General features: G+C 46.7%; 1 protein-coding gene across 1 annotated transcript in view; it reads right to left on the bottom strand.

Annotated features, from left to right (window-relative positions):
- SERINC5 (serine incorporator 5) overlaps positions 1 to 13,759 on the bottom strand; it is a 262,324-nt gene that overhangs the window by 24,625 nt on the left and 223,940 nt on the right. The window contains exon 8 of the mRNA XM_069223153.1: positions 818 to 944. Coding sequence (XP_069079254.1) covers positions 818 to 944 — 127 coding nt within the window. The remainder of the gene's footprint in view (positions 1 to 817; positions 945 to 13,759) is intronic.

The following is a 13,759-nucleotide window of genomic DNA, read 5'->3' as shown; positions in this document are numbered from 1 at the left end:
ATTCTCCAGAAAGAGAGAAGAAACCATTCTGAGGTGCTACTTTTTGGATCGCGGGTGATACAGAAAAAAAAGTGGATTTTCCAGAAATGTCCCAACATCTGCTCACAGTCTTCCCCTGCCTGTTAGTACACTGATGTGTCTGCAAAATTGTAGTTGGTTGATTTAAGCCTGCAGAGGCTGCACAGTAATGTATTGACGTTTGGTAAGTATAATTATTGAAGGAGGTGTGGAGCTCAGCCCAGCATGGAGTTTCCATTTCCTGCCACAGATGATGGAGATTCCTGAGCACCAGAATGAATGTGCCCTGCTGTGGTAGGAAGGGTGGTGGGTGCATGCTGGGTTACACGTTTAGTTTATGTGATCACATTTAATGGGTGTGAAATCTACGTCCCATCCGATACAGTGCAACATCACTAAGGGGCACTAGCAGGTTCAAATGGCCACAATGCCAAAACAAATCTTCCTCCAATGAGTAACTGCCAAAAAAGTACCTGTTCAACAAAAGAGCAAGCAATGTTTCCATTAAAGAATACAAATATTTCCCCATTACTTGGCCTGTTCCCTTGCAGCAAAAACATGGAGGTCACCCATTTACCACAAGCAAATGTTACCACTTTTAAATAAAACAGGCAATAATACACAACATTCACGCTGAACCCTTCCAGGCCTGGCCACCAGATAAGAGTACTGAAAGTGTACATAAGCAGTCACTGAAAAGCATGTTTAAAAGTTAAGATTTAATTGGTGCGTATACTCCACATCAACATTTTCCTATCACAAGTTACATTAAACTAAAGAAACCTAAGCTCTCGCTTACCATGAATATAAAATGCAGCCGAACAGGATAATGGTGCCCAAAGCAGAAACCAAATTCCCTTCTTGGCTTAACCCTTGAGTGAAGCTGGGGATGCAGATGGTGACATTCTTGTTTGCTTCGTCCAGTACTGCAAGGACAAATAAATAGAAAACTGCTTAGTATGGATATACTCTAATAAAATCCACAACCTACCACCATGATACAAGCAGACAGAACTTATCACAATGTGAGCCCAATGCAACAGTGCAGTATTAGAGTTATTTGAACACGATATCCGCAGTGTGTGCGTAAAATAGGTCAGAGTTGTGAGAACTCAAAATCGTAGGCTCAATGGGTGCTATTACCAACTCATCCGAGCCTGACCCTACCGTGGCATGGCCAGAGGACAAAACTGATGGAGAAGAGCACTATGTTAACAAGAGGGATGAAGAATTCAATCATGTAAATACAAGACCTTTTCATATAAACGCATCTAAACACATGGACAGTACACAAAGGATTCATGCAAACACATGCCCCGTACAGATTGACATATTTAAACACACGCAGTAGCCAAATGACTGGCACCCATCTGCTCTGCACACACGATTCATCTCATTACACCATACCTCATATGAAGTGTGTAAACTCATTCTCTGTACATGCAAATTATGCATGTACAAATGCACCGTAAACAAACAGTACATATAAATACTTGTAAAATCGCGATAAACGGTTACACAAATGACTCCTGTAAACTTTCAAGGCACACAGCACAGAAAACACATGCAAGCATGACTTTAAAAAAAAAAAAAAAAAGTTTTCTGCTCAGGTCACAGGATGGAATCCTGAAAATAGTTTTATTTCACTGGAGTAAACAACCTTGATCCTCTAAGTAGGGGACATATTCCCTATACTACACAACAGATGCTGTTAAAAAAGAGCTATCACACATACTTTGTCAGTGCTTTAAATGGGCCGGTACTCTCCGGTACTGAGTACCAGCACTTTTTTATTTTGAGAGGGAGAGTACCGGCATATCTCAAGAAAAACGTAATACTTTTAATTGGAGAGTACCGGCACTTCTCAGAAACAAGCAGGTACTCTATTACAGAGTACCTGCACTTCTATTTTTCCATTTAAAGCACTGCTTTCCATAGTGTCCTACCAGTAGTGGCAGAGCGGCCAGACACTGCAGACTAAACAACCTTTCAAACAGCAACCACAAAATTATAGCTGGGACTGAAAGGTATGGTGTTTGCACAGAGCAAACATGCTTTAAAGCAACTCTGGACCTGTAATTTGTTCTGGGACATGAGACAACAAGGCAACCAGATGAAGACACCAACTTAATACAGCTAAGCTTAGAAACAAAATCTGGCAAACAGTTTAACGAGGCATTCTCTCTTTACCCTTCTAGTAGCACTTCTACCTGCCATGAAAACTTTCGTTAAGGGGAACACAAAACGTGCAGTTCACGTACTCGCCCTATAGCAAACAAAGTAACAATGTTTAACGGCTCTACGCTGCCTCGGTGAACTGCTGAAGGGCACAGCATCCTTTAACCACGCATCGTGCTGGCTCCCTGACCTCACATCTCCCCTCAAGTTCTTCCGACGCCAGAGGCATGCAAAGAATCACTGAGCTATGGCAGGGGGTCCAAAAGAACGGGTCAGTATCAGTAATAATGAAAATGTCACTTACCCAGTGTACATCTGTTCGTGGCATCAGTCGCAGTAGATTCGCATGCTTTGCAATAGCTCGCCATCTGGTGTTGGGCCGGAGTGTTACAAGTTGTTTTTCTTCGAAGAAGTCTTTCGAGTCACGGGACCGAGTGACTCCTCCTTCTGTCTCCATTGCGCATGGGCGTCGACTCCATCTTCGATTGTTTTTCCCCGCATAGGGTGAGGTAGGAGTTGAATTGTAGTAAAAGTGCCCATGCAATGGAGTGACTAAGTATGTACCTACTTAAGGTTGAGATGATACATATACAAATAGTTGAAGGTAACTTCCAAACTGCTACAGGCTCCCGGGGAGGCGGGTGGGCACATGCAAATCTACTGCGACTGATGCCACGAACAGATGTACACTGGGTAAGTGACATTTTCAGTTCGATGGCATCTGTCGCTGTAGATACGCATGTTTTGCATAGACTAGTAAGCAGTTATCTCCCCAAAAGCGGTGGATCAGCCTGTAGGAGTGGAAGTAGTTTGAAATAATGTTCTTAATACGGCTTGACCTACTGTGGCTTGTTGTGCGGATAACACGTCTACACAGTAGTGCTTGGTGAATGTGTGAGGCGTAGACCATGTGGCTGCCTTACATATTTCTTGCATTGGGATGTTTCCTAGAAAGGCCATGGTAGCACCTTTTTTCCTGGTTGAGTGTGCCCTTGGTGTAATGGGCAGCTGTCGTTTAGCTTTAAGGTAGCAGATCTGGATGCATTTAACTATCCATCTGGCTATACCTTGTTTTGATATTGGGTTTCCTGCATGAGGTTTTTGAAATGCAATAAATAGTTGTTTAGTCTTTCTGATGTTTTTTGTTCTGTCAATGTAATACATCAATGCTCTTTTGACATCTAATGTATGTAGTGCCCTTTCAGCTACGGTATCTGGCTGTGGAAAGAACACTGGAAGTTCCACTGTTTGATTGAGATGGAACGGTGAAATAACCTTTGGCAAAAATTTAGGATTGGTCCTTAGGACGACCTTATTCTTGTGTAGTTGTATAAAAGGTTCCTGTATTGTAAACGCCTGAATCTCGCTTACTCTTCGTAGGGAAGTAATGGCGATGAGAAATGCCACCTTCCAGGTTAGGAACTGTATGTCGCAGGAGTGCATGGGTTCAAAAGGTGGACCCATAAGTCTAGTTAGGACAACATTTAGGTTCCATGAAGGAACAGGTGGTGTTCTTGGTGGTATAATTCGCCTAAGGCCCTCCATGAATGCTTTAATGACTGGTATCTTATATAGGGAAGTTGAATAGGTAGTCTGCAGGTATGCAGATATTGCTGCAAGGTGTATTTTAATGGAAGAGAAAGCCAGGTTAGATTTCTGTAAGTGAAGCAAGTAACCCACTACATGTTCTGGAGTTGTGTGTAATGGTTGTATTTGATTAATATGGCAGTAGCAAACAAACCTCTTCCATTTACTTGCATAGCAGTGCCTGGTGGATGGCCTTCTGGCTTGCTTTATGACTTCCATACATTCTTGGGTAAGTTGTAAGTGCCCGAATTCTAGGATTTCAGGAGCCAGATTGCTAGATTCAGCGATGCTGGATCTGGGTGTCTGATCTTTTGGTTGTGTTGTGTCAACAGATCTGGCCTGTTGGGCAATTTGATGCAGGGTACTACTGATAGGTCTAGCAGCGTTGTGTACCAGGGTTGCCTTGCCCAAGTTGGTGCTATTAATATGAGTTTGAGTTTGTTTTGACTGAGTTTGTTTACCAGGTAAGGAAGGAGAGGGAGAGGAGGAAAAGCGTAAGCAAATATCCCTGACCAGTTCATCCATAGGGCATTGCCTTGGGACTGTTTGTGTGGGTATCTGGATGCGAAGTTTTGGCATTTTGCGTTCTCCTTCGTCGCAAACAAGTCTATCTGAGGTGTTCCCCAGAGTTTGAAATAAGTGTTCAGAATTTGGGGGTGAATTTCCCATTCGTGGACCTGTTGGTGATCTCGAGAGAGATTGTCTGCGAGTTGATTTTGGATCCCTGGTATAAATTGTGCTATTAGGCGAATTTGGTTGTGAATTGCCCAACGCCAAATTTTTTGTGCTAGCAGGCTTAACTGCGTGGAGTGCGTCCCCCCTTGTTTGTTTAAATAATACATTGTTGTCATGTTGTCTGTTTTGACGAGAATGTATTTGTGAACTATTATTGGTTGGAAAGCTTTTAGTGCTTGAAAAACTGCTAGAAGTTCTAGGTGATTGATATGCAGTTTTGTTTGATGTACGTTCCATTGTCCTTGTATGCTGTGTTGATCGAGGTGTGCTCCCCACCCTGTCATGGAAGCATCTGTTATTACGTATTGTGGCACTGGGTCTTGGAAAGGCCGCCCCTTGTTTAAATTTATGTTGTTCCACCACAGAAGCGAGAGGTAAGTTTGGCGGTCTATTAACACCAGATCTAGAAGGTGACCCTGTGCTTGAGACCACTGTGATGCTAGGCACTGTTGTAAGGGCCTCATGTGCAGTCTTGCGTTTGGGACAATGGCTATGCATGAAGACATCATGCCTAGGAGTTGTAACACCATCCTTGCTTGTATCCTTTGTGTTGGATACATGCGTTGTATGATGGTGTTGAAATTTAGAATTCTTTGTGGACTTGGAGTGGCTACTCCCTTTGATGTGTCTATTATGGCTCCTAGGTATTGTTGTACCTTGCGCGGCAGAATGTTGGATTTTGTGAAGTTGACGGTGAACCCGAGTTTGAAGAGGGTTTGTATGATCTGATTTGTGTGATTTGAGCACTCTATGAACGAATGGGCCTTGATTAGCCAGTCGTCCAAATATGGGAACACATGTATTTGCTGCCTTCTTATGTGTGCAGCGACTACCGCTAGACATTTGGTAAAGACTCTTGGTGCGGTTGTTAATCCGAAAGGCAGTACCTTGAATTGATAATGTATTCCTTTGAATACAAACCTTAGGTATTTCCTGTGCGATGGGTGTATTGGTATATGAAAATAAGCATCCTTGAGGTCTAAAGTTGCCATGTAGTCGTGCAGTTTTAGCAATGGTAATACTTCCTGTAGTGTGACCATGTGAAAGTGGTCTGATTTGATGAAAGTATTCACTACTCTGAGGTCTAGGATTGGTCTCAGCGTTTTGTCCTTCTTTGGTATCAGAAAGTACAGTGAGTAAACTCCTGTGTTTATTTGTGTGTTTGGCACTAGTTCGATTGCATTCTTTTGCAATAGTGCCTGCACTTCTATCTCCAGGCAATTGGAATGATGTTTTGTCAAATTCTGTGCTTTTGGTGGTATGTTTGGAGGGAATAGTAGAAATTCTATGCAATAACCATGTTGGATAATTGCTAGAACCCAAGTGTCTGTAGTGATTTCCTCCCATGCTTTGTAGTACTGACTTATTCTTCCCCCCACTGGTGTTGTGTGGAGGGGGTGAGTGACATGTGAGTCACTGTTTAGTAGTAGGGTTTTTGGGGCTCTGAAATCTTCCTCTATTTCTAGGGAATTGCCCTCCTCTATATTGTCCCCGAAAACCTCCTTTATACTGTCCCTGGTAACTGGACGGTGTTGCCTGTGAGGTGCTGGCTTGTGTGCTCTGACCCCGAAACCCCCCTCTAAAGGGTGTTTTACGAAACGTGCTGTAATTTCCTCTGCTCTGCGGGGAGTAGAGTGCGCCCATGGCTTTGGCAGTGTCTGTGTCTTTTTTGAGTTTCTCAATCGCTGTGTCCACTTCTGGGCCGAACAGTTCCTTTTCGTTAAAAGGCATATTGAGAACTGCTTGCTGAATCTCTGGTTTAAAGCCAGACGTTCTGAGCCATGCATGCCTTCTGATAGTTACAGATGTATTAATTGTCCGTGCAGCTGTATCTGCAGCGTCCATGGAGGAGCGGATCTGGTTGTTGGAAATGGCCTGTCCCTCCTCAACCACTTGTTTTGCCCTATTTTGTAAGTCCTTGGGCAGATGTTCAATGAGATGTTGCATCTCGTTCCAGTGGGCTCTGTCATAGCGCGCAAGTAGTGCCTGGGAGTTCGCGATGCGCCACTGGTTTGCAGCTTGTGCTGCGACTCTTTTACCAGCTGCATCGAACTTGCGGCTTTCTTTATCTGGGGGTGGTGCATCTCCAGATGTGTGGGAGTTGGCTCTTTTTCTAGCTGCTCCTACAACGACAGAGTCTGGTGGCAGCTGTGTAGTGATGAAAACCGGGTCCGTAGGAGGCGCTTTATACTTTTTTTCCACCCTTGGTGTGATTGCCCTACTTTTGACCGGCTCCTTAAAGATTTCTTTTGCGTGCCGGAGCATACCAGGGATCATAGGCAGGCTTTGGTATGAGCTGTGGGTGGAGGAGAGTGTGTTGAATAAAAAATCATCCTCGACCTGTTCTGAGTGGAGGCTTACGTTGTGAAATTGTGCTGCTCTGGCCACCACTTGAGAGTACGCAGTGCTGTCCTCTGGTGGAGATAGCTTGGTAGGGTATGCCTCCGGACTGTTATCTGACACTGGGGCGTCGTATAGGTCCCATGCGTCCTGATCTTGGTCACCCTGGCTCATGGTGGTGTGAGCTGGGGAGTGTGATGGAGTTTGTGCTGGTGAGACGTTAATCACGGGCGGTGGAGAGGGTGGTGGAGTAACTCTTTTTACCACTTTTGGTTGTGGTGTCTGTTCAGTCTGGAACTCCAACCTTCTCTTTCTTCTAATAGGGGGAAGGGTGCTTATCTTTCCTGTCCCCTGCTGTATGAAAATACGCTTTTGCGTATGGTCCACATCCGTTGATTGTAGCTCTTCCTCAAACCTATGCTTTTGCATTTGTGAGGTTAGCGAGTGCTCTTCTGTATAAGAGCCTGAAGCTGGGTCGGTTGCAGCTTGTTTCGGTACCGAAACCCTGTCAGCATCCTTTTTCGGCTCCGAGGTGACTTTTTTCTTTTTCGGTGCCGAAACCTCTCGGCGCCGATCTTCGTCGGGCCCGCTGTCTCGGCGTCGAGCCGTGTCAACACCGGCATCTCGGTGTCGACGCTTGTCTCCAGCACTTTCTCGGTCCCGAGAAGGCTGTGTGCCGGTGTCTCGACCGGAGTCGGACGATCTCGGCACTGTTTGGGCCTTTTTCGGTGCCGACGGTCGGTCACCGAATTTATGGGTCGAGCCATGGCCTGGTGGCAGTGGCGTCCCCTGGGCCTTGTAAATGTTCCTCTGAGTGGATTTCGACGTCTTACTCACGGTTTGTGTATCGTCGAATCCTTCGGAGTCCGAGTCTTGGATCGAGAAGGTACCTTCCTCTTCTTGTTCCTCGAACTCCCGTTGGGCTGTCGGTGCGGACGCCATCTGAAGTCTTCTGGCTCGACGGTCTCGGAGTGTTTTTCGGGACCGGAACGCACGACAGGCCTCGCAGGTGTCTTCGCTGTGCTCAGGTGACAGGCACAGGTTGCAGACCAAGTGTTGGTCTGTGTAGGGGTATTTATTGTGGCATTTGGGGCAGAAACGGAACGGGGTCCGTTCCATCGGCGTTCTTCAGCACGCGGTCGGGCCGACCAGGCCCCGACGGGGGATCGAAAAAACTACCCCGAAGGGCACCGGAGCTCTTCGATCCTTCGACGCGGTGTTGAATCTAACTACGCCGAACCCGAACGCAACAATACCGACGAAATCTTCCGAAATTTAGCTATTTTTCCGTTCCGAAACTCGGAGCGACAGGAACACGTCCGAACCCGATGGCGGAAAAAAAACAATCGAAGATGGAGTCGACGCCCATGCGCAATGGAGACAGAAGGAGGAGTCACTCGGTCCCGTGACTCGAAAGACTTCTTCGAAGAAAAACAACTTGTAACACTCCGGCCCAACACCAGATGGCGAGCTATTGCAAAACATGCGTATCTACAGCGACAGATGCCATCGAACACAGGTTTACTGAACATGTAGGGCGCTGCAGCCGCCTCTGCTACTACAAATCTTAAAGATTAAAAAAAAAAAAAAAAACGATTCATCCACATTTGCCTCTTTGCAGTCTGCTATCCTTGCCGTTTTATTTCTCTTGCTTCGAGGTGCTTGCCAGTGGGTTACGTTTTCATTTACAGTAACCAAACACTCATTTACACTTCCTAAAAATGTATACTTCCTGGAACGGAGTAATACACGAGGGAAATAAAAGGCAACAATTAGTCTTGGCTTCATGTAGTGAGCCACCTGACAATCTGAAGGCTCGGCACGGCCTTTAAATAAGAGAGACATGGACCACTCGGGGTCCAGTCCCAAACATATTGCAGTGTCCATGTCTTATTGCCTGCGCTCCCCTGTGCTGCTATCTAAGACCACCGTCCTGCTTGCAGCCCTGCCAAATACAACGCATTAGGCGTTAGACTAACATTTCAGTGTGGTGGTCTGCATCAATGCACTAAAATGCAAGTCACGCATTACAGCATCTCCTCAGTTGAAGTCTGGGGGGTGTAATAATGCATCATATTGACTGTCAGCTGTAGTGCCAATGCGTTTTGGGTACTGCTTCCTGCTCTAGCTACAATATCACACATTTACATGATGTCACCCATCACCACACAGAATTTCATTCACTGACGTCAGGAGTCAGTGCCCAGTCAGCCACTGGGCGAGGTCAGGACATGAGTTGTCAGACACTTTAATAGGCGGGTCCATCCTGCCACCTGCAGCGCAAGAGGGTGCCAGTTCATGAGAAAGTTTTGGCTGCTGCGGGTGGGCAATGGCAGCACAGGCAGCTCACCGCTGCCCGCACAACAGCTGTAATGTGATCCCACAAGGGGACCATAACCCCACCGGTGCCAGCAGCTCTCTTGTGAACCTGCTGGCAATGGCAGAGTTCGGCACTGCTCACACTGTGGCAGTAACTGATCCCGTGACTGGACCCAACCCCATCAGCGCCTGAGTGAACCATGGTACGTGGCCGCCGGCGAAGTAGCTCCTCAGCAGCCCAGAGGGCACCGTCACCAGTCCAGTGTATGTGCAGCTGACCCAGAATCATGCGGCTCATTGCCGCGGGAGTCGAGTGCACGAGCTGTTGCGGCCATGAGGGCCACCAGTTATTGCTGCGGTATCGGCTCGCTTCACACAGAACTTTATTGCCTGAGTGACAGTAGGCCGGTATAGCTGCTATGCTAATAAAAATATGCTATTAGCACACGGCGCAGTCACGATCAATCATCTTCGGAGCTCTCAGCTGCCTGCCCTGTGTTACTGAGAACTGTGCAGTCACACAGCAGTCTAATTTCAGAGCTGCGACTTTAGAGTTTATCACTGCTACAATGGGTGTAATTTCTACTATTTATAGTTTTCCCTCATCTTCATTGCTTGATTTTGCTTGCGAGAAAGTGTCACTCAGTCGTTGAAACGTCATTCATATTTATACTGAAATAATGAAAATGACACTTACAAGCAATCTGAAACCTTGGCAGCTATGCGCTTGGCCCATTAAACCGGCAATGAAAGGTCCTGCGCACTGGAGTGTGTGGTGTGCCTCCCGTACCTGGATAGGAGATCCGCTGTCCTGACCTCCCTCTGATGCTCCTGCCACCTAAGTCCTTGGTGGGCAGCTGAGGTGTCAGAACTGGCAGTGCATGGCTGCTGCACCTTTTGCTGAATGAACAATCCCTGCTGGGCAGCCTGTCAACACCAGTGCGCCAGAGATCCCTAGTGGTGACTATCATCAAACCCTGCTCCTTGAGCTGCTTGTTCTGATAACTGTGTGGCCACAAAACCACCTGGTGGTAGAAGACTGTCACCACACAATGCCACATGTGTTTGCTGGATGCAGGCCCCATCCCTCACCGCCCTTCCAAGAAGCGTAGAAGTTGTCAGGTGAGGCTCACCAAGGACCTCCTCCCCCACTCCAAGGCCTCCAGACCTCGAGGCCTGTCTCACCATCACCTCACCATGCAGGGAGGCCCACAAAACTATGCCTGCAGCGTGGCTAATGATGCCTCATCATTCCTGTAGGGGCAAATCCCCCTGCACCAGCTGCCCTGCATGCAGTAGCCAAATGTTCACCCAACTCACTACCAGCCCTTCAGTAAACTAGCTGACCTGACGACTACCTCCCTGATATGGAAGACGTGAGTGGGGCGGTTTAACAACTACTTTAGGGCCACCCAAGAAACCAACACTACCATTAAGAGATTGCTATTACTTCACTTTGCTAGGGACGAAATCTATTTGTTCTTTGAACATCTCACAGGAACTGTGCTGATGAGGACTACAGTGCTGCAACCGGACAGCCCAACGCACATTTTGACCCCCAACTAAACCCAGACTTTGAGCTTAGACAAGCACAGCAGTGAGAGGGGAAATCCATAGACTCCTTCTACGCACATTTGTGTGAACTAGCAACAACGTGCACCAGTGACTATCAGGTCAAGGAAGTCCGGGTGCATCTCATACAAGGGTGCATATCTGTAACACAGAGGTCACATTCTACCCCAGCCAAGCATTAGACTGGACGATATCCTTGCCCACTTTCAGGACCTGTTGCATCCCACGCTGCGGAGATGGATGCCCTGTTGACGAAGGCTCAAGCTGTGCTGATACCAAGAAGACCTTCCATCAAAGTTGAAACAGTAGATGACGAGTTGAGCACTTCCACGTCACGCAGGTGTGGCAGAGAAAAGCTGCAGCCAATACTGTCGTTTGGAGCCCCAACCACTTGAGAAATGCCCTGCACACGAAAAAAAAACTGCTTGCAGTATAGAAGAACAGCCCATTTGTGTTGTGTCGTCATGGGGGAGGCAGAGGATGGGGAGCAAAAGAGAGGAACTTCCCTACCTCAGCAGGCTGCACCGCGATGATGGTAACAAATACAAGTCAGATGGCCATACAGCTGTCAGAATGCTGAAGTGACTGACAGAAGATTTATTCCTCGTCTCATACACTACATATCCAAGTGGAAGCAGAATATTACATTCTGCATGTGAGGTGGTGGTGACAGGTGCAGTGACCAAAGCCCTAATCGATACATGAGCACCAGCTAATGTGATAAGTGGAGCAATACAATCAGCTCAAGCCACGACGATTACTAGTGCCAACTAAAACCAAGATATACACATCCAGAGGAAAACTATCTCATCCATCAGCGGGGGTGATTGAAGTGGTAGTATGACACAGCGAGAGGGAATCCCATGCCAGGTTTCACCTTTTTTGAGAAAAGGAAAAGAGATTGACTGCTACGTTGAGCAATTCCCCCCAACTATTTCAAGGGTTTGGTCTCCTGAAGGGGGAGCCAATCACATTCAATAATCAACAAATCAGAGAAGAAAATGGCGCTCTGACACCAGAAGGTGCCATTTCATCTTGGCCCTCTAGTGGAGGGCGAGCCTGAAGAACTTTAACGACTTAATATCATAGAAAAGTTATCAGGCCCTATCCAGTGAATCTCCCAAATGGTCAGAGTGGAGAAACCCCAGCAGTTTGGGGGAATTAGGCTGTGAATAGACATGCACCTTCCCAATCGGGTAATTAAAAGAGATACATCACTCTGATGATGGATTATATTGTGGCCGATCTCAAAAGAGCCCAATGGTTCTCTAAGGTGGACCATACTTGCAGGGTACCATCAAATGCTGCCACACCCAGAAATACGGTACATCACAACCTTCTCAACACATCTGGTTCTAAGGAGGTACAAGCAGTTTAACATCTACAGAGGAGGTTTTCCAAAACACCATATGTGAAACCCTCTCAAACCAAACAAAGGGTAATAGATGTTAGTGATAATATACTTGTCCCCTCTGGAAGAGGATCACCACCACCTGCAGGACACTCTAGTCACTCAATCACAGCCTAACCCTGAATCATGACAAATGCTTTTTCTTTGAATCCCAAATCAAGTTCTTGAGGTATGTGTTCATGAAAGAACAAAGAATAAGGGGGTGACCCCAGGAAATCCGAAGCTATCCATCAGGCCCCAGATAGCCCCAGTAGTTAGCATTTTCTTATGAATGGTCACCTACTGTGGACGCTTTCTACCAAACCTATCTACCCTCTCAGAGATGCTGAAGGTCCGGACCAAGTCGGACATCCACACAAGAACAAGCACCGGGTTTGTGGACGCCCTTGTTTTTGCAAGCAGAGTCCTCACCTCGACGGAAGCAGATATGTTCAAATAGAAAGAAGAGCCTTGGCCATCAAATGGGTGTTGTAAACCTCTTTCATCTTTACCTCTGCAGATGGGAATTCATAGTGATAACCAATCACAAGCTGCTAGTTACAGTCTTCGGAGACAGTGCACCTCACCCACCTCTGCGTATCGAGCGATGGGCAGTACAACTGCAGCAGTACTTACTGGGTTTACTGTTTTTTTTAAAGACCTGTTGCAAAACAGCCCTGCAAATTTTGTGTCCCATCTGTCTCGCCAGGAGACAACCAGAGTCCACTATAGAAGGTTACATTCAAATGGTGAGCCAAAAAGCACTTGTCCCAAAGCTCTCACTACTGGCGAAATCAGTCACATAACACAGTATGAGGAGTTTCTCTAGAAGACCATTACCACCACTGAGGAGCATGGGCAATGTTCCTTTGTGATACTAACCAGTGAGTGACTACAGACGAGAATCAGCTGCTGCAACTGTGGAGACTGTAGGATGAACTAAGTGCGACGGCGGACGGACTGCTACTGAGGGGTCACCGGATTGTGATACCAATGGCACTACACCAAAGAGTGGTGGAGTTAGAGCATGAAGGGCACCAAGGAGCTGCAAAAACCAAGGCACGCCTTAGAAAGAAAACAGTTCCCAGGGATCAAAAATGTGGTAAAAAGTGGTCAGCTGAAAGGCGGAACCAGTGTGCCTGCAACTATCGCCACTGAAGAACACTGTGAAACACCATAGACAAAGGTCAGCTTAGATTTTAAGAGTTTCCCTCTTGGACATCTCACCTAGGTCATGGTCAAAGGGTATAGTAAATATCTAGTGGTGAAAATCACGTAGTCAACAGAGTTCAGCAAAGTGGGGCCGGTGCTGTGAAAATTCTTCACAATGTTTGGACTCCCAAAGGAAATACAAACAGTGTACCCAAGCACCCCCCGCCCCACACTTTCTAAGGGTGAGAGTACAAGGATTTTTTTCAAGCACCTAGGGGTCAATCAAAGGAAAACTGCACCACAGTGGCCACAAGCAAACTGTGATGTCAAGCACTTCATACATACCATCAATAAGGCCATGCGTATCTCCATGGATGAATGGTCAGTCTCCTGAGGCAAGCCTATACGGATTCCTGGGTTTGTATAGAACAACTGCCACTGTACTATAAAGTGCTCTCCACTGGCAAT

Source organism: Pleurodeles waltl, chromosome 1_1 (assembly GCF_031143425.1).
Source record: "Pleurodeles waltl isolate 20211129_DDA chromosome 1_1, aPleWal1.hap1.20221129, whole genome shotgun sequence".
In the NCBI taxonomy this organism is placed as follows: domain Eukaryota; kingdom Metazoa; phylum Chordata; class Amphibia; order Caudata; family Salamandridae; genus Pleurodeles; species Pleurodeles waltl.
This window is presented reverse-complemented; position numbering and strand designations above follow the sequence as displayed.